This window comes from Dermacentor albipictus, chromosome 6, assembly GCF_038994185.2.
Source record: "Dermacentor albipictus isolate Rhodes 1998 colony chromosome 6, USDA_Dalb.pri_finalv2, whole genome shotgun sequence".
NCBI classification, from domain to species: Eukaryota; Metazoa; Arthropoda; class Arachnida; order Ixodida; family Ixodidae; genus Dermacentor; species Dermacentor albipictus.
The window spans coordinates 111,889,393-111,916,030 of NC_091826.1; the positions used below are offsets into that span (position 1 = coordinate 111,889,393).

The 26,638-nt window shown below is 44.8% G+C and overlaps 1 protein-coding gene across 7 annotated transcripts in view; it reads left to right on the forward strand.

The window, feature by feature from the left end:
- LOC135913307 (uncharacterized) overlaps positions 1–26,638 on the forward strand; it is a 568,389-nt gene that overhangs the window by 201,744 nt on the left and 340,007 nt on the right. For all 7 annotated transcript variants that reach the window (XM_070541258.1, XM_065445900.2, XM_065445902.2 and 4 more), the window contains 8 exons: positions 2,497–2,722; positions 5,393–5,561; positions 7,822–7,934; positions 10,096–10,228; positions 13,900–14,094; positions 19,876–19,995; positions 21,550–21,736; positions 25,892–26,098. In XM_070541258.1, coding sequence (XP_070397359.1) covers positions 2,497–2,722; positions 5,393–5,561; positions 7,822–7,934; positions 10,096–10,228; positions 13,900–14,094; positions 19,876–19,995; positions 21,550–21,736; positions 25,892–26,098 — 1,350 coding nt within the window. The remainder of the gene's footprint in view (positions 1–2,496; positions 2,723–5,392; positions 5,562–7,821; positions 7,935–10,095; positions 10,229–13,899; positions 14,095–19,875; positions 19,996–21,549; positions 21,737–25,891; positions 26,099–26,638) is intronic.

Sequence of the window (26,638 nt, forward strand, 5' to 3'; positions counted from 1 at the left end):
AGCATCAATAGGTAACCAAATTACACCCCGATATATTCTGCTGCGCTTGCATTGCAAATATTCTCGCATAGAGCATTTCAGTTCGAAGGCTGCACGCCCGGCGAAACTGGGGCGAATATTCCAGAGTGAAACCGTAAGCACTGATTCTGTGCGAAAAAAAAAGAAGCAGTGGTGCAGAAAAACATCGCCCGCGCTTCCGCGACTGTTAATGAGTCACCAATGCGCGAGGCGTAATCCGGAACAGAATTTGTCGTGGGTGGGTGTACCTTGAGGAAAATGTAAATTTCACTGAGCATGTGCTTTTGGTGTTACTGGGTTCATTAGGTCGATTGGGTGGCTTTATTTCTTCCGTCGCCCTTGGTACGCTAACTGAACCCAACTTTTGCTGAATCAAATAAACCATAAGACAAACTTTTAGACGGCGACATGTCATTTACTAAAACTAAACACAGCCTTAAGTACAAATGTGGAAACATTTCTTTGCAAATGCACAACTTCCTTAGATTATGTGGAGCGTTCCTGAGGCTTCGGTAATGCAAAATATTCTTAAAAAGCTCTCCACCCTTTAATTAGGGCACGACCGTTTCAGAACTCCACTTGTGAGGACCAACTACGGAACCCAAATGCTTTCATACTTAATTCCCAACCTTCTGAACAGACATACACAGGCCATAGAAATTATTCAGAAATGCGTGTCCCTGAACTCATTCGAAAGGAATGTTAAAGCTTACCTCCTTTCCTGTCCTAATACTCAATAGGTTGTACACAGAATCTTTTATGATCCTAGGGTTCCTTATTTGTACGAATTTTCCTTGAAAACTGTAGAAGCTTGTACCTTGCTCGGTTGTTTACTTTGCATAAAACTGTGCTGTGTATGTGACGGTAGTGCATTATGTTCTTTCTGTTGCTACATGCCCTGAGTGAGTGTTTTCGGCTGCTTGGGTTTCGTTAGGCAGAGCACATCTGCCTTTTGCCCTTGATTCCGAGACCTTGTTGTCTGAAATAAAGATTATTATTATTATTATTATTATTATTATTATTATTATTATTATTATTATTATTATTATTACGAAAGAGCTGCCCTCATAAGACAATGAATGGATGCCACGCGTCTCGGTTGAAGTGCAACTGTTATAAGCCTTAATCTTTTTTAAGCAGCAAAAGAAAGGAACTTCCTTTCACAAAATACACGAGTGCAAAATGTGTCGTGGTCAGTGAACACACGCTCGTCTGCTTCGGTGCAACTGTCTCGGGAAACTCCTTGCCTTCCTACAAGATGGGTTCTCGTCTAGCCACCTGCATGCAATAGGCCATGGTGCGCTCACCTCTATCACCAACATGCAGGCAGGCATTTACACGAAGCGCTCGTGCGGAATCGTGCAGTGAGATCAAGCACGCGATCAGGGCTAGGAGAAATGAAATAATTCATACAGGTAGCTTTGGTGCAGCTTTGCGAAAAGGTGGCTTCAAGGAAGCATTTATTATGGTTGCCTAACCAACGCGGCCGTGAGGGTTGACGTAAGGCTTCATAGCCGCGACAAAGCCTTCCTTACTGAAGTTAAGAAGGCATCGAAATTTGGACGTTTCATGCATCAGATGGAAGCGATATAAGGGGCCGTTGACTTTTTGGCAGAATCCATGCCGAGCAAACGTACGAGGGATTGTCATTTGCAACGCAGTGCGAAATAAGGACTGGCATTGTAGAACCCACTTCAGATCGACCAATAGAGGCAGTCGTTTACCGATTTGGTGATTGATATTCTTGAAACATGGTATTGCAGAGGACATCACACAATAAGAACAGGCTACCTAATAATCACTGTGCGAGTAATATTTTACGCAGTAAGCTAGCTTTACCAAAGCACACCCACACGCAAGAACTACACTTGTTGATATATACACAGTGAGAAACTATTACATGCGTAATGAAAACACTCTCACCTTTATATACTGACCTATAACAAATGGCGTATCAGTAGGAGTAGCTTTTATCAAACCTCCTCGCAATGCACCTGAATGGGGCTCCAATGATTGTGGCAGCATGAACAGCCCGTTGAACATGTTTATTACTTTTTTTTTCCTGGCGTCGGCCTTGTTACAGTGCACGCTGTACTGCCACTGCGCGAGCAAGTCTTGACGAATGGAAGTTTGTTGAATGAACTATGCATCTTGTGATTCCAGCTACCACACTTGTCACCAGAAATTTATCGTTGCTTACCAATCATTGAGGCTGTAGACGACCAGCACGAGCGCGTCGGACGTTCCAATTTGCTTTATTCATGTTTCCGTCTCCTTAAAGGCAATATTCGATATAACGTAGAAAACTTATTTGATGTCGGTTTCCGGGCGTTAATCTTCTTCTCGCGTTTACATTGTATTTGTGACTTTCACTGTCCTCGAGCAAACGCTGTGATGGGAATTGGTCCAGGCACTTGAATACCACAAGACGCGCAACGAACGTGAATGCCTGCAGCGTTTTGAACGCTTTCTTCGCAGCTACACGCCATCAGACGCCGTTGATCTGCGTGTTCTCGGATCGGCTGCAGCCTCCAATGAAGCTTCCTACGCCCGGGCTCTGCGACTATGTCTACTTTGACTCGATGGAGTTGAAGAGCGATACCACCGGGATGAGCGGTACCTTGCAGAAAAGCTTCCAATACTTTCTAATGCTTGCCCTGGAAAACAAGATGCGCGCCGCATACGGAATCGGCTTCAACTACCAGTGAGCACGTTTGACTGTTTTTTCAATGACTGCAACAAACTAAAAACGGAATAATATTAGCCTGTTTTATTTTAAAAGATAATTGTGTGAACGCAGGAGCCATGACCCAGGGTGTTTATTAATTCCGGCCAGCATAGAGCATAGTCTACGTAGATAGCTAAGAAGACAACTTCAAGCTCAAGTAATGAAACGCATCGTGAACCGTATGAAATGCGATGATAATGATTATTATTGGCATCTCCATCGAAACGGATGCGGCGACAAGTAGTCATCTAGCCTACTTGAGCTAATCAAGGGATCGATAGATATTTATTAGTCTCGCACATTTGTCCGTATTTCCTTTAACTTGTCTCTCTTCCTAGAACCTTGATGGCTCATACAAGCGAAGTTACCTTCGCCTGTAACTAACACGGTTCTATGAAGTTCTTACCTGAATTTTCCATCAATACTCAGCACATCTTTTGCTTGTCTCAACCGCTGACCGAATAATGCTTCCACCCTTTCTAAATCTCTGCAATGTTGGAAGGTGGACGTTTCCTATGGAGCTCGTGGTGTGACCAGCTGGCGTTACGTCCCTGTGACGTGATATCACGCGGCGACGAGGAGGAAAAAGCTAAGGAAAGCATATAATCATCCACGTATTTTAACACTTTGTGTATACGAACCCTATGAAAGACAAGACGTAGGTGACATTATGAGCAATGCAAAGTGTCAATACAGCATGCCAATACTTGTGCGTAGACAGCATTCCTGTCCAGTTTCCGAGCGTTCTGCTGAGCCACCATCTTGTTTGTATAGCAATGTAACCTGCATCGTTTCTAGACTTCGGTGCTGTCTTCGCGAAACTTTCTTTTTCGACGGCTTTGTCAGAATTGGTACGAGCCGTCTGCTTTGCCTTCTGCGGCAAGTATCAGAAGGAACTCATAGTTAGGCTTTTAGAGCCTCTTGCGAGAATTGGTTTCTGGCACTCGAGAGCCCCTGCAGGGAAACATCACGAAATAAATGTTCGGGCCCGGTTATCTATGCGCACCAATACAGATTCTGGTGGGAAGTTGTTGGTAGAAAGTATCAGAATATGACCTCTTTCAAAATAGTTGCACAATGCAGTGAGACCATTTGCTTGAAATAGATACGCCGGTCCGAAAAATCTGGGTTCAGAGAAAATGTTACGTACAAACATTAAACACCTTCTGAAAACTCTTGAAAATAGGAAAAAAGCAACATGGACAGTTTCCGTGGTGAACATTTTTTTCCCGAAATGTACGGAACTATTGCAATGTTCCCTCGAATGAGGAGCTTCAAGATGAGCGAGCATGGCGTTCATTGTAGATTCTCGTTGGCTTTCAAAAACGCCCTTGATAGGGGTGCGAGCTTTGTAAAGTTGTCTAATGACAATATTTTGTCTCACCCCCATTGTTGTTTACTTTCACAACACAAAATAATTTATTTGTCTATTTAAAATGGTCTTAGCATAGGTCTATTGTTATGGTACGTCGGCTACAATAATTCTGTTTCTAACATTGTGTAACCTAATTACAAAAAAACCGACTTAATACGCCGAGTTGAATACTTTGGTTCAACAAGTATTATAAACGCTATCATTCTTATGTTGGCCTACGAAAACATTTTTATGGCTCTTTGTAGCTTTTACGAAATCTCTTGCTTACCGCCCTGAATAACTGACGGCGCTGTCAGTGATAACTACGGTAGCGAGCACTTACCGCACGTGTTCCTTCGCGTTGTCCTCGCTACAGTGTGCAGTGTTTCAACGTTTCGAAGTCTAACTTTTGCAAACCCTTACTACATACAAGTTTCCTCTTGGTGAGATGGCTCATGAAAAATTGACGAAAGAATGTGAATGATAGGAAGACCACCGGAACAGGGCAAAGTTTATGCAGAATGAACAGAGGTCAATTCGTGCTCTTGAGAAAAAAGATAACTTTGGGACAAAAAAAAGGAAAACTATAACACCTCAAGATGAGACTGTTCGGCAGCCACGACGTCACACAACAACACTTCTGACTACAAGACAAGACGAGAGTGCCTGGTGCTGTTGGCATATTCAAATCTGTTGATGTCCATTTGGTATCACAGCCGTTCGCTGATTACGAAACATCAGTGCGATGAAACTGTAGAATTTGACAAAAGTGACCCGCAGCGGTATTCGTTAATTCAGTGCAATTATTTCAATTGACGTAATCGTTCTGCGTAAACTCGCAAGATGGAGATAAGTAATTAATTTAGGGAAAATGATGGAGGTAAGGTGGATGACTCATTTTACTTAAATTAGTTATTTCAATTAGACAGCCTTGGTTTATGCCAGCGGGACCACACGTATCTGCCGTAAAAATGCACTTTCAAAGCTTCTTGCATCAATTGTTTTGATAAGATAGTCTCAAGCATGACGTAATCGTGCACGTGTTCGCTCACGTGCAGTTGAAGCAGAAGAAAGAAAAACAAGTATACTGAGACAATGCGTGAAGTGGGCGAAAGATAAACGCCGTTATTCTCGCCTGCTCAGCGCGTTCTGTGAGCTTTCTCCTTCCTTCGTACGCATTACTACTAGAATCAGAATTTTTTGAACTCTTGCGCTCAAAGTCTTTCAATTTCTATTCATTTGAAGTCATGTCTGGTTGACCGTCCTGAGTTAGTGAGACGGTGCTGTTGCAGATCACTGAAAAGCGCAACGGCGATGTTTGAGAGCGCTGAGACCAAACGGGAGGCCACCTATGTTTTGCATAGATTCTGGGCACGTGGCATAACTCACTTCGCCTACCTGAATGCTCCAGCCACTCATTACAACATGAACGACTTCAAGATGATGCTCTCAGTACTCAAGGTAAGTTCACGGCTAGCGCTCTTCGAACGTTAGCTTTGAGTGATTTGCAGTTCCGGATGTTTAAGAGAAAGGTTCACCTCCGCAGTAATTCTGATTACTGAGTTACAGAGGAGATGTGCAGTTCATATCTGAGCAATAATTGCGTATTGATTGTTTCGGGCTCAAATAAATTTTCGATGACATCCGAAAAACAAATAATTTGACGATAAATTTGTTCACAAGAGTAACTACAATGCAGTACACCTAGTCATTCCAAATTTGTAGAATGCAGAAAATCATAATGAAATTGGTTCACCATCGGGGAACACGCACACGCGCGCGACATTGCCTGTTTCTCCAGCATTATGCAATCGACTTAAATGTAGCCGTTTCGCACGGAGTTCCTGAATATGAACTATGTAGTCATATTAATCCATCAACTTGGAAATAAAAGCGGCTTGGGTAGCCTAAAGCATATAGCAAATAAAAGCAACATGCAAGTTCAGTGAAAATTTGGAACATTTCTACGCACACTATAAATAGCAGCTGTATGAAAGTAGAACAGATTTCAAAACGAACGTATAATGTTAACTTGGGCCTGCAGCGGCGACGCGCCCCGGAGAGGAACAGTGTTGTCCTATGAAATATTTCACGAGTGAAGTGGCCTATTGCATTGCAAATTCACCGATAATGTACCGCATAGTGTGCTGATGTAGGTGTTTCTATTACTTAACAATTCAAACGGTGTTGCCTCTTTGAGAACAGTTTTTCAATATAAAGCGAAATGAGAAATTCAAGCACTAAAATGACAAGGATAAAAGACGCAGTGCACAGAAAAGGGGCTGTACTTGCCACTAAGGTGTATTAAAGAAACGTCGCATGTAATCGAAAACATAACCGGCAATGCGTGTGGATATGTGCTCAGGAGATATCCGGAAGAAATATAGTGAAATATCGTGCCTGTCCTTGCATTGCGTCCAAGTCATTACCTTTACTAAGATACAATCTCCCTTCTTAGGTACTAAACAACTCATTTTTACAGTGAAGTTGTATATGGCTAGCCGATTCGTCCGTCCGCCTGTCGCCTGCACGCCGAAAATTCCTCCGGCGGAACCCCATGCGCATGCACAACAAAAGAGAAAGGGAAGCGTGCGATTGGCTGCACCAGTAGTGACGTCATTGCTCTCTGTCGCTGGCGAGCTCGCGCGCAGGAGTTGCTCTCCGGCTCCGAAATGGGTAGGCCACGCGTCACACGTACTCCCGATGAGCAGGCATCTTTCGATCAGCAACGCCGCGAGCTAAACCGGGAACGAGCTCGTCTACGCCGTGCCAGTTCTGCAGCCCAGGCACAAGGACAGGCTCGTTCACCCGAGTGCAAGCAACAACTGCATGTGTAACGAGGATCCGGCAGCCTACCAAAGCCGGCGTTTATTTAACCGGCGGGATTAAACTAGCGATAAACACCGGGGCCGCATGTATCAGCTACGCTGATGAACCATCTGTAAGGAGTGCTTGGGTAGTGATTTTTTTTCTTTTAATTCTCGCCATGTACTGTACCCGTGCCAGCATTACCCACGCAGCTTTTTTTTAACACTTTGCAGCGTTCCAATGACTGGGCCGAGGGGTGGATGGAGACATGTGACACTCGCTCTCCATGTGGTTTTATTTTAAGCGCTCAAAACACAGTGTACCAGGACAAGTAGACCAATTTTCTGCATTGAAGATTTTTTTCCCAATTGCTTCAGCGTGCCTTAAAATCACTGAAATGTCTGCAATTAAGCGATTGTAGATGAAGTATTCTTCCAAGTTTCCGCAGTAGGTTCATGAATAAAAAAAACTACTTTAATTTATTCACACTGCGAATATCGTGGTTCAGCGACTGTTGAGAATTAGACTTCATGAAATATGCGATTGTGTTATCAAATGGATTCCTAAACGCTGTTTCCTTTGACCATTTAAACCCAAATAGAAGGCACATCAAGGAAGCTAACTTATTTGAGGTGTTATTTTTACTAACGCGAGGTTTTGCTCGTGGATTTATTGTGAGGATGGCTTATTTTGCCTTCATAGTGGCTTTCATAAATATATGGGCTATGTTGGTGTTCGTTCATACTTAGATTATATCTTTCCTGGAAACTTCTCGAGCGATATTTTTCTGAGCTCACTATTTGTGCGTAAAGTTTCAGAGCTTTTCCATCTAGTTGGTAAAGGGGTGAACTTCGTGGTCACCTTGCCGGATGAATACATGCTCATCGTTTCACGCCCCTTTTTCCTCCTGAAGCATATCAACAATGAATTGAAGGTAAAAGGCAACGCATTACGACCAGTTGAAACCACCGTGGCGACGGTACTTGCCGACGAGAAATGGACCATATCCGCCAAGATGTACTTGAGGTAATGCATGCATGCCCAAGTTGCAAATGTAAACAAAAAAATGTTAAGTTTTCATTTGACAAAAAATGACTGATCTAATAATTTCTAGACGTAACAGTAGTATGCTATACCAGAGGTGCGGAGACGAGTGAATAACTTTCTGGTGCAAAAAATGGTTCGCGACATTAAAGTGCATTTTGCGTTGCTAGGAACGCTGCCTGTGTAGAGTGCGATCCCAGGAAATAACCGCTTGGTCACCTGGCTAAGCTGTTTCAGACGCATCTGTCAACGCCTGCGTGCCGTATCTGTGATGTCGGGAATCAAGTTATCGCTTGTGAATCGTTTCTTTTGTTTGCTTGCGGAATGTTTACACGAAACATAAGCATATTCTATGGCCATTCTATCTAGTGGACTGAAATCTTTGAAGAAATGTCAGGTCATTACGTAGATTTAAAATTATATTTCAAGCACTTGCACTTCATGAACGGCCGCGAACCTTTCAATACGCGGCCGTATTGTGACTGCGTCACCACCTAAATGGTCAGGCCAAGTAGCCCAAATTAGTGGAATAAATAAAAGTACCACAAATAAAAAACATGCATTCGTATTCACTTGCAGAAGGTGACGTAGCCGCTGAGTCATAGCGGCAGTTAGTGTTGTAGTTGCCTTATTCTTAGCCAATGCGCTCCAAGCACATCGATTGTAATTTTCATTTCATTTCATTTATTTACACTCAAGGATAAAAGGTTATAGATAAGAGTGGGTAATATAGTGCAGTTACCTCAAGTTAGTGGAAACGGCAGTGTTATTGTTGTTGTCACCGATGATGGAGGCGAAGCCGGTGGAAAAGGGGCTTGCAGTCCGTGCTTGTGGGTGGTAGAAAAGAACGGAAATATATATTAGTACGACAATTAAGCACACCAGCATTGGACTGACGCTCCTTGCCGGAAGGAATATAAGAAGGTGCTGTGAAGAGAGAGTTATGAAGAACGGGGTTGTAAAGATATATTGTATGGCAAAGACAGAGTCGAGCAAAGTTACGTCGAATTGAATGTACAGGCAAATATTAGGTGATAAACAGAAGCGGAGTTAATGCATAGCACATATTGCGCTCAGTAGTCATGTGCCAACAATTTGACTGTCTCTATCAGATTGTGCAACATGTAGTTCAAATAACAGGGCGCCGCTAAAAATATATTTAAAAAAATTGTTATCATATGCATTCGGACAAATAAGACCACGATAGCGATGCAGGCGCTTTACAGTGTATCCGCAATCATATTGCAGTAGTAATAAAGAAAGTTGTGTGATGGCTATATCTTTTTGGCTCACGAGAAAAAAATACATCTTAAATATTCGGTGGTTTTACATGCCCAATAGACAATGCAATTTGAGGCACACCATCGTGCGGTCTCCGAAATTAATTTTTTTATTTCCCCGTAATAGAAATGCAGCCGCCGCATCCGGTATTCAAAACCCGACATCGAGTTCGGCATCCCGGCGCTATAACCAATAAGCTACCGTCAACGGTCAAACGATTATTTTAATGTGGTGATTAAGGTAGTATCGGAAATATCCATTTCGTTCTTTCTCGAATGAAACTGTACTTGAAAAGTGGTTTTCCATCAACGAAATGCGGTGAATCTGCCACTGACAAGCTGCATAAAGCGGAGCGTCCCTAAAACTATGGAAGTCTTTTTTGCCTCCGCGATTTCTGACAATGGTTTACGAGCGTTTCGGATCGGAACTGGCAGAGCAGTACTCAACTAATTACGAGGCCTTCGGGAATGACGATGGTGCGCTGTACGGTGCATCGGCATAGTGTGCCCAAAGATACTCTGGTCAGCAGGCCAAGGGTGACACATGTAACTCGGATTTCCTGTGCACCCTGAGCACGCAGATACATCATGTATCGATTCCTAGACGAGGAACAAGTGATGTTGCCATCCCTGTTGTTTGTGAATAAATTAGTTGTTGCTGGTTCATGCGTTTGACACGCCAGCAAACTTCGCATTCATGTGTCATTCAAAGGTGTACCGAGCCACTTTTTATCGAAGCCGACAAAGGCGTTTCTCCTCAGAGTACATTCGCGTTAGAACAGAAAAAAGTAAATTTTTCATTTCACCCAACTTTTCTGCATATTCAATCATCTCTGCTTATACCATTTTTTTTTAATTTTTAGGGAAGTCTTTACGCCTAACAACTTGATTGTAATCGGCCACTACTTCACCGAAGATAAACAGTTTGAAGATTGCCTCATCGTCCCGCCTACGTTCCACCTCAAGCCGCCAGCGGAAACTTACTTTTACACCTTGGTAAGTAAATGCGTACGGACTGCTACTTAGGCTTTAGCAAATGTATTACGCTAGATCGGCAGATAGTGGTCATGCAATTTGAGGTCTTGTCCTTGGAGTGCTGTCCATTACAGGGCGACTATTCTAGTCACTTGAAATCAGCCAAAATCAGCAGATGCGAAAGCAACCGCCGGACTAACGCAGAAAAAGACGAGAGGCCAAGAGACGTGGCAGTGACTTACAAACACTCATTGCACAACGTGCGGCGTGCGAGTAAAATTGCTGTTGAACATGCAGGCAGGGAAAAGACAAACCAAGCGAAGAGAACATAGCCAACATCGTAATCAGGCAATGTTAGCTATGTTATAACTGCGCCATGACTTAAAGGAGTGCTGTGCTCAGTGCGCAGACAAACTTAAAAGAATAAGGTACTACACTTTTAGGCAAATGTACGACCTTTGGGGTGTATATTTGCCACACAACAACACTCTCAAGATCTGAAATTTACACCCTTTAGGGTGTATATTTTCCACACAACGATTATCGTGATCTGTCTTGCTCGCATTTCCTTACTTGAAAACGCTGCCCTCGTTACTTTCCTGCCGAGAATGCTCTGCCATGCTGATAACGTGCATGCTGTTCGTGACTTAAAAGTACCGGTCTCGCAGCGTTATGGAAAGGAAACACGGGTAAGACATATGGCGAATATTGTTGCGTGTCAAATGAGCACCCCAAAGGGTGCAACTGTGTTTAGAGTGAATAATCGTCATCTGTCTTCCTTGCGTTTACATTCTTGAAAACGCTGCGCTCGCTAAATTCCTGTCGAGAATGATCTGTCATGCTGATGTCATGGTGATGTCATGCTGATGTCATGCTGATGGTATGCTGATCTGTCATGTTGTCATGTTGTGTAGAGTCCCTACGACTGCATCATATTGTCGCGCTTCTGCCACTAGGCCATGGTTCTGGACTTTTTAGCAATGACTAAATGCTTCGATGCAGGAGAAGTCTTAGGTTATGTACAAGAGGAACATCGTAGAAACAGAGATAAGCGAGACCGATAGTTCTCGAGAGACACAATGTTACAGGCTATAACGAGAAGTAGATACAAAAGTGTCTAAATTATAAACATATCGCACTTAATATACTAGGCTCAAGCTTAGCTCAGTTGTCTCTCTCAATATGCGATACACTCTTAAAACGGTTGCACCCTTTGGGGTGTATATTTGTCCCACAACAATAATCGTCATCTGCCTTGCTTGCGTTTCCTTTCCTGAAAACTCGGCGCTCGCTACTTTCCTGTCGAGAATGCTGCGTCACACTGATAAGGCGCATGCCGTTCGTGACTGGAAAGTACCGGGCTCGCAGCGTTAAAGAAAGTAAACGCGGGCAGCACGGATGACGATTATTGTTGTGAGACAAGATACGCCCCAAAGGCTGTAAATTTTTCTAAGAGTGTAGCACACAAACTTAGATCATGACGTCTGGATTGCTGCGCTTGCTTGCGCCCAGGACTACCTTGCAGGCTAAGGCTTATCAAACTGACGTTTCTATATAGCTTGTATGTATTTCTGCCAGATACCTCCAACATGGGCGAAGTCCGCCTATAAGGAAATGCATGGCAGGTGGTGCGATCAAACTCCTGTCTTTCAGCACACCGACCTGATGCTGTGACGGTTATGCCATGATTACACGAACGCGCATCTCGTGCAAAGTCGCTTTTTAAGACGTCCGGCGCGGGCGTGACATGCCAGTTTTTCGCACTTTTCCCTTATAACTGCTCACATTTTGAGCCACTCCGTTGGACTGCACAACCTGCGGCGGCGCTCACACCGCGAGATCACGCGGAACCGAATGGTCCTCGAGAACTACCAAAGTGGTTGAAGTACCCCTCTAGTGCTATCGTTATAAAAGCAATAGAAAACATTGGAAGAAGCACTGAAGCTCTTGCACTTAGCACGTAGTTTGCTTATAACACCTGTTGCTTTCCTGGAATGTGGCATAGGTTGTATTTTGTCCAAGGAGATTACTGATTCTCTCATTTTCTAAGCTAAGGTGCCCACCGGCCAGGCTGACGGCTCTCTTCAGGAGAGAATTGGCTCTCGCCCTGCGATAGCCGTGGCTGCAGTATACGTTGAGGATAAACAGGCTGTTTCTTTTGAGGCCTTTTCTGGGTGGGTCCATGAACATTTCGGTCATGACGTACTCAATGCCATCACAAACTGCGCCGAAGTCGCGAGAGAGGCAATTGTACCTTTTGTTGCTGAAGGTAGCAACTCCCCTGCATCCTGAATGTGATTATACTACCAGAAAACCCGCGAGTTTGATAGGGGCACTAGTTGCAACTCCTTAAATATCGATGAATTAGGGCTTAGCTGCGAGGGTTCCTAAATATTGTTGCAGACGTGACTTCTTGTTGGGAAACCCTGCAGTTTCATTGCCAGTTACTAAAGTTCTCGTCCGCACTACCCATATATACACTCTTAGGCAAAGTTACACCCTTTGGCTTGCCCCTTCTGCCAGGCAACGATAATCGTTATCTGCCTTGATGCGTTTCCTTTCTTTAACGCTGCGAGCCGGGTATTTTCCAGTAACGAAGGGCACGCGCCCCTAGGCCTAGCCTATATGCAGCAATAATTTTACCGAAGAATGTGCAATGCTTCTCTCAATCAAACAAAGGTTACACCGAGTCACACCAAGATCACATGGGCTGCGATCTTACCTAGATGCGCAAGCAAAGCACAGTAAAGGCCCTGGACTGGCTCAAAGTGTCTTGCTAGTGGACGTATCATAAGAAGCCAACAAACACTGATACCGAAGACAACATAGAGGAAATAACTTATGCTTAATAAATGAAATAAGGAAACGATAAATTCATGGAAATTAAAGTGGATGAAATAAGAACTTGACGCAGGTGGGCACCGAACCCACAACCGCAGGCGTGGGTATATATATATTCCCCACGCCTGTGGCAAAAAGGACGTTCCACGTCCGCCACCAAGTTCTCTGAGTGGTGGCGCTGGCTAACACGCCCAGGATTCTACTAGGACACATATATACCCAAGAAAGTGAATGGGGAAACGGCGCCACGGTATCTCTATTGGTAGAGCATCGCACGCGAAATGCGAAGGTTGTGCGTTCGGTGTTCACCTGCGGTAAGTTGTTTTTTCATGCACTTTAACTTCCATTAATTTATCGTTTCTTTATTTCGCTAATTAAGCATAAGTAAGTTCCCCTATGTTGTCCTTGGTGTCAGTGTTTGTTGGCTTCTTATGATATGACTAATAAACATCGGGCCCCTCGGTTAACCCCCTGTCTTCTCGTTTGCTAGTGGACGCTAATTTGTTGAAAAAGAACTTTCTCTCTCTCTCTCTCTCTCTCTCTCTCTCTCTCTCTATATATATATATATATATATATATATATATATATATATATATATATATATAATTTTCTGAACAAGCCTCATATTACGTCTGTAGGCAAAAACTACTTGTACGAGTAGCTGCGGGTATGACTACATCTCAAAACGGCTATTGAGGATTTGTTGCATCTTTCACAGGAAGACGCCGGTAGCTAAAGTAATAAAGGATTCACGTAACAGTCAAGAGAAGTCTGCCGTGAACTTGCCTTGTGGAATACTTACACAAGCGCGATTATCTGATTCGGGCCATGCCGCAATTTTTCTGTGCAGGATACGGCCCATGAGCAGGCCGAGCAACTCGCAACCAATGCAAAAAAGATGGTAGTCGTAGTTTCTGTATCCATGGCAGGACGCTGGTACCAACCCACGTACCCTGACCCTAATGTCATTGATAAGCCTGGCAACTACTCTTTCTTCAAGAAGTGTGACGACTTCGAAGGATCTCAGACTGGAGACATCACAGAGGTAAGAGGCACGTCAGGGCATACATTCGTGTAGAAAAGTTACTTCATAATCTAATGTCTCGGAAGAGTCTCTGAAGAGAACAGCAGTTTACGATAGGTAGCGAGGCACTGGAAGTGGTAAGAGAATATAGCACAGGTAGTGACCGCCGATCCGGATCATGAGACTGAAATAATCAGGAAAATAAGAATGGGCAGGGGTGCGTTTGGCAGGCATTCTCAGATCATGAACAGCAGGTTGCCATTATCCCTCAAGAGAAAAGTGTATAGCAGCTGTGTCTTCCCAGCACTCACGTACGGTGCAGAAACCTGGAGGCTTACGAAAACGGTTCTACTTAAATTGAAGACGACGCAACGAACTATGGAAAGAAGAATGATAGGTGTAACGTTAAGGGATAAGAAAAGAGCAGATTGGGTGAGTGAACAAACGCGAGTTAATGACATCTTAGTTGAAATCAAGAAAAAAAAATAAGCATGGGCAGGACATGTAATGAGGAGGGAAGATAACCGATGGTCATTAAGGGTTACGGACTGGATTCCAAAGAAGGGAAGCGTAGCAGGGGGCGGCCGAAAGTTACGTGGCCGGATGAGATTAAGAAGTTTGCAGGTACAACATTGCCACAATTAGTACATGACCGAGGTAGTTGGAGAAGTATGGCAGAGGCCTTTGTCTTGCAGTGGGCGTAGCCAGACTGATGATGATGATGATGATGATGATGATGAATCTAATGTGGGTTGACGAACGCGCAACGGATCAAATGAGTGCTCACTCCTGAGATGCAATGATTTTGTGCACATGAAATAGCGAAAGTTTGCAGCTTCACCCACAGGTACTATTTCAACGCAGTAGCAAAGTGTAGCGTTGTGCCTATCTACTTACGGTCTTCTAACGATATGACGATGAGCATAGCGCGTCGCAACGCTATATAGACCACAGCTGCTGCATAGTGTCTAAAATATACTGATAGTAGATTGTAGGCACAGCAGCTGCTGTTCTGTAGAAACAACGCCTATGCAGCTTCCAGGCATTTCACAGCGCTGGGGCGATGAGGAACACCGGCAGTGGCGTTACTGATGCCGGAACACTAGGTGTGGTATTTCGAACGCGTAACAATACCTTGCCTGCTAAATCATGAGATCTAGAAATAAACGATTTTCCATTAGACGAAGTCAACTCATTTCAATATCTTGGCGTGATTTTCGACAGCAATCTGCACTGGCAAGAACAAATGAGCGCAGTCTGTAAAAAGCTCGCATCATGTTGCTATGCACTCTCACAAGCACGGCATAATTTCGATACTAACACACTGCGTATTTTATATTTTGCACTCATCCATAGCCATGTCACATATTGTAATGAATCATGGGGTACGACATACAAAACTTATCTTAAACCGGTACGCAAACTTCAAAACCGGGCCCTGAGAATATTTACCCATTCTTCTTACGATGAACCAAGTCTGATAATATTTAATAGAATGAATGTTTTGCAGTATGATAAGATACACGAATTAAAAATTGCCACGTGTGTCTTCAACATTGTAAAACACAACCAGCCTTTTCATGTTTCTATTTTTACTCACCTTTTCGCGCGACCAGTAATCAAACGTGCGGTAATTTTAATTTTCCTCCAACTAAAAATAATTACGGACAACGTTTGCTACAGTTTTCAGGGTCACAAATTTGGAATAAACTACCAGAAGAAATAAAACAAGCAAATAACTTTTCATCCATGCCTAAGAAATACTTGCTTAGCCTCAATAATGCTTTTCAATGTGAACAATCATGATGTCCTTCTTTTATTTAGTAACTCGCTGAAACCTGCTGAACATACCTAACTAGTGCTTCGATCTTGTCGAGATTAATAATATATGTTCATTAATGCAGGAACTTGCCTGCAATCCTCCTAACTAGTGTATTATGTGTTTACTTAGAAATGTTTGATAGTATAACATGCTTTTCACTGTTTCGCATTTTATTATGTACGCTCGTGCAATTTAATGGTATGCGACAAATATGTGCGTGCTCACGAGGTATCTTACTTGCTTTGTACTTGCAATTGTTATCCATTTTTCATTGGACCCGCAACTAGCCTGTGGCTATGGGTCCAACCAGTTTTGGTATTTCTGTATGTTCTATGTCTGCAAATAAAGAATTGAATTGAATTGAATTGAAATACGACTGACGGCAAACTACTGGCCGTTTGTCAGCGCCCAGCGAAAGAATCAGAGAGCGTGACCTTTACTAATAATGCAATGGAAATTATGATGACACTCGAGGTGCGCTTGTGCCGTCGTCACCATCACTGCCGTGCTGTTGTAGTATCAGCGCAAGCAGGTCTCCTGAGGCATTTGAAACGTGTGGTGCATTTGGCAGCGGAAACGAAAAACCTAGTGTGCGCGGAATCGCATTCCGCTAAATTGGCTCCGTAGAGCTAGTGCATCGTTCAGCATCCCTGTGCGGGCATGGGCTTCGTTGCCACAGACTAGCGTTCCCACTGAGCAGCTTTGTGCACACGAACCCGCTCATCATGCAGTGGTCTGAGCAGAAAGGGCAGCACACTTCAACGTACAGCCGCTCACATGCAGTTTAAATGCATAAGCATTTCTGTGTTTACCCAACGAGGAAAGCCATGGTCGGTCCGTCCCTTAAGTCGGTCGCTTTTAAGATAGGGCCCGCAGCAGCGAGAAAATTCACCTTTGTGCTTCCTCTCGCTTCAATGCGAACTAAGCGCCGAGAACACGGTGCGCACGAAGCTATCAGCACTTGGAGCTCTTTGTCCGCCAGCTTCTGCCACCTGTAGCGTCACCTTCTCTGCCAGAAGGCGAAGCTACAGTGCTCCCTTGCTCCGACAGAGCCGCTTGAGCGGAGCGCGGCACTGCGTTCACTTGCCTTCATCCAGTTTCGTTTAATAATTACTCGAGGGAACTCTAGTGCTAGTGTCTACGTGAGATGCAATGAGAGCGGTTGAGTCAGCATGGGATTTACGGGAAGTACACGGCTTTGCCTAAACTTGGTCCTTCTGGCTTCAAGCAGCCTCGTGACTGTGTAAACTCGTCATTTTGAACAATATGGTGCGTAATAAATAATTGAATGAACATTACTAAAATTGTCCAAAGGCAGGATTCAAACACAGTACCTCTAGCAAACAGACCCTATATTGACGGCATTACGCCACGAACGCATTCACAGAGCAGCGATATGAAACGCCTTTGCGAATTTATCGCCGGCGAATCAGTGCCTTGAGACGCTTGGCGCGTTCCGATTTGACCACCTCGACAAACTCGGTCGTTGCAATTAGTAGCGATTGTGCGTGTTCGCAGCGTCTACTTCGAAGAGTGTAGGTTGCTGTGAAATTTACGACAAAGGCATATAAAGCCTAACAAACAAAGCCACAGGAACGTCTGAATCGACAACCATGAATATCGGACAAATCCACGTACTTTCCACCATTCCCATGGTGGCTGAACGATTGCACCGCCAGAGTTCTCTCTAGTATTTTGCAGGAAACTCTATGCTTGCCTTCTTCTATCCAAACGAGCAGAGCATCTCTTGAAACCTTCTTTATCCACCACGCAAGAGCTGCGCAAGCGCGATCCCTCTTCAGATGTTCGTGTGAATGTTCTCACAATGAAATGAATGACATACTTGAGCAATGGTCCATCGAGGCCACGGTTTATGAGCAGGCGAGATGATTTATGGAAAACGAGGGGCTCAATTTCTGAGTAACGAGCGCATGTACACTGCAGGCAGTACAAATGAATAAATAAAATAAACAATCAATTTTTTTTTCAGCTTGCAATAGGCGAACTATAATGATAGAAAAATCGATACTGTAACGCAGACTTGGCAAGAACACCGGACAAAGCCCAACTAGCAACAGGGAAATTATTATTTAGGTATGGTATTCTTAAATAGAGGCTGAATGCACTTCGTCACCTCGAAGCCACTACCGATGAAAACCAGAATTCAACGCGTGATTTCAATCCGAAACCACTATCTTTGTAAACGAGAATTCAACGCGAAATATGGAGACCAAACGCGAGTGTCTTCACTGACAATCAAGGCTCGTGTACGACCCGTTTAAATTGAAGACACAAAGTACCCTGTCATTTTTTATCCTAAAATGCAACCTCGGAGTTCGAAAGCATAACAGACGGCTGGCTGACACAGCCATCTCGCCCTTCTTAATGCCTTCAAACTCGGAGGTTGCTTATCTTCTAGAAAAAAAAATCTCAGGGGCATTTGTGTCTTAAATTTAATGAGGTTGTACACCGGCCTTGGTTGCCATTGAAGGTACTCGTGTTTGGTATTGATATCTCGCGTTGAACTTAGGTTTACAACGATAGTGACTTCTTATTGAAACCACGCGTTGAATTCTTGTGTTCACTGATAATGACTTCGCGGTGACGTAGTAAATTCTTTTTGTATATAAGAACATCATTCTTGAATAAAAGTTTCCCGTTTCTAGTTGCGCTTTGTCTTACGTTCATGCTAAGTCTCCGTTTTAAGTGCTTTTTGCATCATGAACGTTAACAAACACGCACAACTGACAGCTATTCTAGGTGAACTTTACGTACAACACAGTTAACTAAATAGCTGATTTCGATAGTAGAAACGTAGAAAAATTCTGTGAAAAATTTGCCTACGATTGCAATACTCCCTAATCCAAATTTGAGCGCTGCTGTGTGCGTGTTTTCATTTCGCGATATATTGGCTGGCGCGGACAATCTGTCTCGTACGGCACGTTGCAAACGGAGCCAAGTGCGGCGCGACTGCCTCGCTAATCGGGAAATCGCGAGAGGCAGCGCGTGGGTGACGCGTGGGCGCGGTTCACAGCAGCCGCCGCGGACAGACCTCCGCTCATTCAGCGCTTTGTTTCCATATACGCTATTGTCGGCCTGATCCGTGAATAGACGACGCACGCTTCTTCGACGGCATCTCGTAGGCATCGTTGCCACAAAGCCGGTCTTACGTGGCACTACGCTTTTCTTCTTACGCTTTCGCCGTACCATCCTCCCCCGCTTTCCGCCTTATGGGTCCCCAGCCTCCACCTCCTCCGCGTTCGGCCTCATGCTTTCATTGTACCCTCCTCCTGTGTTTTCCTCCTCGCGCTGTCTTCGCTACCACCGTCTTTAATCCGCGCTCCGAGTTCGCTCTTTTATCGATCGCTGTGCTCGTTCGCTCGGTTACGAGGTACGACGCCGACGCTGGCTGCAGGAGCAAACGCCTCTGCGCTCCGAAAACGACAACAATACTGCTCTTGGTAGTCGAGTATGGAAGATGTGTTCGCGCTCTAGCAATTTAGATATGGCGCTTGATGAAAAGCTTGGGATAGAATACGCAATATTGCGCAGAAGCTTCCGAAGAAAGTGGACGGCAAAGCTACTGACGCTTAGCCACACACTTGTAGGCGGGTTCTGTCGCCCTTACGTCGATCTGTGCAATCGTGGTTACCTTATTCTCGCCTGTTAACGCTTTCCTGTGAAGAGGTCAAACTCAAACCATGGTAAGGTTTTTTTATTCAGACTAATGATAGGAAGTATTTAATTGACGAATGGGAAGTTATTGAGCAAGGTAATAAAGAAAGCTTATTGCAGTAGTGTCCTGTATTCATTTGTTATTCTCTTAATTGCCGGGCAGGTGTTTAACCTACCGTTATTACGACGGCTTATATAGAGCTTCGCTATCATGATAGCCATCCTTATGAACACGAAAGGACAGAACAGCAGCCGGTTTTTCGCACAACACAATAATTAATTTGTGATGGCGCATTCTTCAACAGGTATGCCGAAATGCGAGCTACAAGAATTATCACGACAACGGTCTGCCTGCAGACATGTATTACAGCAAGTCCTTGGTCCGACTCCTCGCTTACAACGGGAGAGAGTCCCTGCGTGAACAGGTACGCGCAATTAGAAAGGTTCGGCCTTGTTGATAACTCTTTGTTGAAGGCAATGGTAACTATGGGCAACGAGTCCTGCTTTTCGGCAAGCCAAGTAATTGCGGCATCACGAAACGCTCTGCCTGCCAACCGCGCGAAAAGCGTGTTCCCCAAGTTTTGGGCATCGTTATCTGAAGCATCTCAAGCTAGAATAAAACAATTTGCAAGAGGCAATATACAATAGGAAATATGCAATAGACGATACACTATATGCAGTATGGAATAGACAGTATAGGCAATAGGCAATGTGTCCATTGCCACATGGAGAGTGCTTGGTGCTTTAGGTAGTGTGGGAGGGCGCAGAGTCCACGGTGCGTGGCATATGGTGGAGTGTTGGCGCCCTGCAATAGCAGAACCCATAGAGCATTAGGTGGCTACTTCATCAGTCGAGTCCTAAACACGTGCCAGCCTAGCTTCGTGAGTGCGACCTTTGGCGAAAAGGCATGGGACATAAGCGAAACGCAGGATAGCCAAAACTTTCTTGTTTTCCGTTACGACGCCACAATTTCAAAGTATTCCTTCTTTATTTCGGACGTTTTGATGCGTGAAATGTTTTTAGAAATTCTTGGTTGAATTCCTAGTTCCTAGTATTGCAAGGTAGTATTTTCCTGCAAGTAAGTTGGTAGTTGCCAAATGCAGGGTTTGCCAAATGCCGCAATGAAATGGCGAAGACGGGCGAGAAATTAACGGAGGTGGAACACACATGCCTTAGATTCGTGCGTGATTTCTGCTGCCCACGAATGGGAATTTCGATTTTCAGGGACATCATCTTGATGCACAGGGAGCCATTATTATGGCACGCTAGGCGTGTTAGGTTACACGAGGACGGTACACCGTAGCATTCTGTCTTAGCTTTCAGCTTTTGCTTTTATTTTCACGGCATCTGCACATAGCTAGTGTATCTTATATTACGAAGAGTAACACCTCGTTTTTTAAGTAACCTGTTCACAATTTTCAGAAATTGTTTATGTTTTTTAGTACGTTAATGTCCCACATTGAGAAAAAAACATCATGGAAACCATCACGTCAGAAATAATGCCGTGGACATGACGACTGAGGCGTGAGAGTCAAGAATGAAAAGTGTAATCTTGATTTTTCTACCAACAAGCAAACTTCTTTTACAAAAGAAATTGAAATAATATCCTATTGCATACTCTACCTGTCTGAACGCAACCATCATTTTTTAAATTCATTTAACGCCTATGGAATGCAGCAGCTTTTGGGAGACGGTAGCCACCGCCCTGACTCTTGGCAGCTCACTGTCGAATGGAACCATCGCTTTGCGCGTTAGAGTGGTAACAAATATCACCGTGAATTTTTTGCATCGCCATTGAGCTTCGTAAGTGTCTTGATGTATAACAACGAAGACAATAGGGTCAGAACAGGAGTATCAAAGAGCACAGGGGATTTGGTCTTTCCTCTATAGGCTGGAGTTTTCGTAGTTGAGATTGAGAACTTCGAACATAAATTCTAACCAACCAGTCCCAATAGGCATCCTGTTGCATCTATTTCCAGCTGTGCACTAACAAGGTGAGGCTCAGCAGCAAGAAGTACGGCATAGCCGTGTACGACGCGCAGTACGACGACTCCCTGAACCTCTGCGGCCGAGGAAGCTATCACCGGATCTCCACGCTCAAGGGCGTTGTCGACGCTCTCCGCTCTAGCGCGCCCGGAAAAACCAGCGCGGAAGATTTGGAGAATTGTGAGTCTGCCGCATACCACGCGGCCGCATCCGGCCCTAGATACGCCGCGCTATGCGTTAACAGAAAGACTGCGATATTGGGTGTTCACGTGAACGTTTCTCAGGAGCGCGTGATATCTACTGATGAGAGAAACGTAGCGCATCATTCAAATGGACTGTTCTCTGCCTTTCGCTGTGACCTCCGAGACCTTCAGCGAAAGTGTGCTGAATATCTCGAGGGTGATGCGCTAAAGCTTTTGGGAAATTCATTGGCAATGTTTTTTGCGAAGAAGTTTCGCTTTCAGTGAATGAATGCGGTAACCACTCCGTAAGTCAGGAATTGCCGACAAGTTTGGAGGACGGACACAAATATAGCAGCGGCAGTGCCGGCCTTCGTAGTTGCGCTAGAAGTTTGGAGTGAGCCAATGTTTCGGGCCCCCTATATTCTCGTCTTCGGAGTAGCCTATCTATCTAACTAATTTTGATAGACCCGCCAGCGTGCCTATCTTCTACGGCGCTCTTCAGTGGAGGGAGAGCTTGCATTGCAGCCTCGCAAAGCATTCTACCCCAATATGCGCTGACGAAACGGAAGGACAACTTTCGCGGCGAGAGGCCACTTTAATGAGAAACTCCATATGCCCCGTGATTCACATCTCCATTATTACTATATGAAACATCAAGGATCCTATATGAAAACGAACTTTTTCCTCCCATGTCATATGGGAATATTTGACATGGAAGCTACGGTGCATATGGATTTTTTTTTCAATGGAGAAGCCTTACACTGTGTCGCTAGGGAGGTCCCAACATGTTGTAGACTGTGCAAGTGGGGAAATCGCTCAAATATAGACGATCGACCAAAAATGTTGAGTGTCGTGGTGAAGCGCTTCGCATGCTCGCAGCTTAGGCGTGGTTATCACGGGCACATTGCTCTTTGGCTCGTGAGGGCGCATACTTGTCCAATATATGCTCCAGGACTGCAACGCGTGAGTGATGGCGCTTAGTGAGTCGCGCCATCGCACATGTCACCTTCGTGCGACGTTACCTGTACACTCTTACACCAATTAAATTGGGTAGAAAGCTACGGCTTTTTTTATAATACATTGAGCTCACCGTGTACGAGGAAAAAATCGCTACAAGCTCAACAGAGCAAAGCGTCGCCGTGACAATGGTGGACGGTTGCCTGGAAATGGCGACTGGGATAGATGCGGCCTAGCATTATTTCTTTTTTGAGTGTCTTTATCACAACAGAGTGCTGCACAACAATTTTCATACTGTATTGCTCACATAATGCTCATAACTAAACAGCAGCTTTCTAAACGGGGAATTCCCGCGATTGCGGAAAAGCTGCATATTATAATACCTCGTTGCTCAACCGGGTTTGCGGGCTTCCTAACACTTCACTGCAATTAAGGCAGGTATAGTCCGACGCAGCCTGGCGTCCAGCGGCCTCTCCTCCTCTCTTCTTTCTCAATGTCACGGAAAGTTATTAAAAGGCAGGGTTTGCTTCAGCCACGAGGGCACTGCTTCTCGATTTGCTGATGTCGGTGAGAATCGGTGTATCTCTTTTGAATAGGTGTGGTGCTTATCATGAATACTGGAGGAATGTTCGCAATCAGTATACCCGATGCGGGCCGCAAAATTCGCACGTGCAAAGCGCATACGTGGGGTGAGGAACGCTGTTTATCGAGCGGTCAGATTGGAAATAAAGTAGTTTTACGAATTACAACCGACAAGCTTGGTCGACTCTCTGACGCACGAGTCCCGATAGCCACGGTCGGAATGCACTTTCGCCGCTAATGGGAGAGTCAACTGGTTCGCGGTCGAAAAGCACGAGTAGTTTGGAGCTTGGGGGGAAAAAAGGAAAGGAAGAAAAGAAGTCCAGGTCGCCACAGGCATAGGTAAATATACGATATAGATATGGAAATATTGATGATTAGAAATAATACAGAATAGAGAGATTTGGTAAATGATAGCGTGCCATTGAGGTAAAAGTTGCTTTGTTCAAGCACCCTAGGTAATTACTGACGATGCCCCATTTCCCTGCCGATGTTCTGGAAGGTTTCATCAATTGTTAAAGGTCACTGGTACGAAGAAGTTGGCAGAACTTGATGAGCCTGCTCAAAAGCGTCGGCAACCCGTCTCTGATGTTGTATGCTTTCGTTTTCTCTCTACTTACGATAGTCTGCGGTTAGTGCGCACAAAATATGACTCCAAACAATGTACCACAAGTGCCCGTCCTGTCATACCAAAGGAGCAACGGCTGTTCATGTCCGTGTTCTCCCCATCGATTTTCTTTTTGTTTTTACGATCTCAGAAGCGGCAATTCATTTCTTTTTTTCGGTCAACGTTGACCAACCTGTTCCTATGTATTTCGCCATCTTTCGCCAACACCCTAAACATAACAATACGAGTGAGGTTCTACAGATGCAATTCATTTCATTTGAAATAAAAAAATTACCGACGATTACGTTACTTCCTAATGCGAAATTTGAGCGCAGCAAATAAGCTGTTTCACCTTTTCGATAAATTGAGGCAAAGAAATCGAGCAACACATGTATGCGCTATCACAGAATTTTTTTTAATTTTTCACACGTATTCCTTTAACAAAGACTGCACTAACAGTTCTTGACAGTCATGAAGGAAGCTTTGTGGTCGGAGAAATAGACTGATATATGTTCGACTTGGTACACCAATGCTTGATTCTCAAAGACGAGATCTATACAAGTGCCTCGCGAGGTTGTCACAGCCGTGGGACGCGTTACGAGCGAGAGGAACGGGATGTTCTCCCGCATAAGTGTTAGGAAATTGCTGTTTGTCTTTATGTCAACATTAAAGTCCCCCACTACTAACATCGGTGTGGATCGACGGACGGTTAATGCGAGTTGCAGGAAGTGCACGACGTCTTTGGTGAGTGCGGTAGCGGACTCACGAAAGCGGTATCAGTCGGTCGCTGCTAGCGCTGGGGGGATGAAAGGGGGGCGGAGCTGGTTACGAGGCCGACGACAACGCCGACGACGACGCGAAACCCAGGAACGGACGCCAAAGAGCCATTTGTGTAGCCAGCCCTCCTCCACAGTCTCTCCTCCTCCCTTCCATCATCCTCCCTCGCCCGGAGAGCCGATAGCGCGCATGCGCGGCGGCGGAGCAGATTCGTCGGCGAGCTGGTTACGAGGCCGACGACGACGCGAAACCCAGGAACGGACGCCAAAGAGCCATTTGTGTAGCCAGCCCTCCTCCACAGTCTCTCCTCCTCCCTTCCATCATCCTCCCTCGCCCGGAGAGCCGACAGCGCGCATGCGCGGCGGCGGCGGAGCAGATTCGTCGGCGAGCTGGTTACGAGGCCGACGACAACGCCGACGACGACGCGAAACCCAGGAACGGACGCCAAAGAGCTGCGCTCTAAAACAACATGTAGCGCTGAAATTGCCTCACATGGGCTCTAAGGAGTCCTGCGAAAATATTTGCAGAAAGCTCTAAAGCCAAACTTGAGGACTTTAGAAAGGTTACCGCACTTTAGTGTTACAAGACAATGGCTTATTTTATGGAAGTCATTTGCCAAATATTGTTGTTATTAAAATAACACTTGCAGCAATTTTGAGTTGACACTGCATGTCCATATGTATATTCAGGTGCAAATCATAATTATTATGTATACGAAATATCAATCGTCATTGGCGCCTTTCAGTGCCCTGTCTTAAGCTTTCGTATAATAGCTCTTGCAGCGTTCTAACTAGCTTTTCATCCAAAATGGCATTTTTTTGCTCGTTCCTCTGACACTGAGGACAAACTAGACCAGTGCTATCTTTCGGCCTTGTTGGTGTGACATAGTAACGACATAGTAACGGGTTGCCGACGCTTTTGAGAGGCTCATCAAGTTCTGCCAACTTCTTCGAACCAACGGCTTTCACAATTGATGAAACCTTCCAAAACATCCACAGGGAAATGGGGTGTTATCAGTGAATACCTAGGGTGCTTGGAGAAAGCAAGCTTTAAATCAGTGGCACGCTATCATTTACCCAATCTCTCTATTTTGTGTTATTTCTAATCATCAAAACTGTGCTGGAGCAGGCGAGGACAATAGAGGAGGATGCGACATGAGCGCTAACTTTCACATGTTTAACGTTACGTAAAATGTTTTTTTTTTCGCCCAAGCAACGTTTTTTTGCGTCGCAGGTTTGAATCATACCGATCACATCAGCACCGAATCCACAAGCGCCTCAAAGGTGGAACCCAAAACACCGGTAACCGCCGCGATGCCTACTTCCAACACCAGCGCTTCTTTGGCCTCAGCGGCTACTACTACTAAGACGCTCACGGGTTCGTCAATCGTTTCGACAACGCAAGAGCCTACCACAAGAGAAGCAATGACGCCGCCTGAAGGTGAAGTATCTTTTTTTCGCAAAGTTTTCTATGGCTTGCTTATAAAAAGAGTCGTCACAGTGGAAGCTTACTAGTGAAGGCGTGTGCTGCAATACCGGATGAAGTACTATCCCACAACAAACCCGGCCAGGCTGCGATCAATCATGGCTCGCTTTAGGAAAGTATCATTGCACGACTGTTATTTTCGAACATCGCAAAACTTTCTTTACTCTTCTTAGGTAGAAGGAGGCCTGTTTAAGCCAGCACACAGAAAGAATGGTGTTGGCGGCTAACAGAACTCTGCGCCTTCCTACCAACGCGAACAGATGTGTCGCAATACGCCTACGGGATGCAGACATGCACGGTGCAAAAGCCAACGCGTGTAATGCACAGTAACTAGCTTTTTTAAAACTCTGACGGCTTTTCTCATTGACGTTAAATTCAGGCAGTTCACTTTATTTCTGGTGTCGACAGGCTGAAGGAACGGATTGAGTCTTAGCTCTGTCTCTTGATCTCCAAGCACTTGTAGTGTCCAGAGGACAATCTAGCTACGAAAGAATT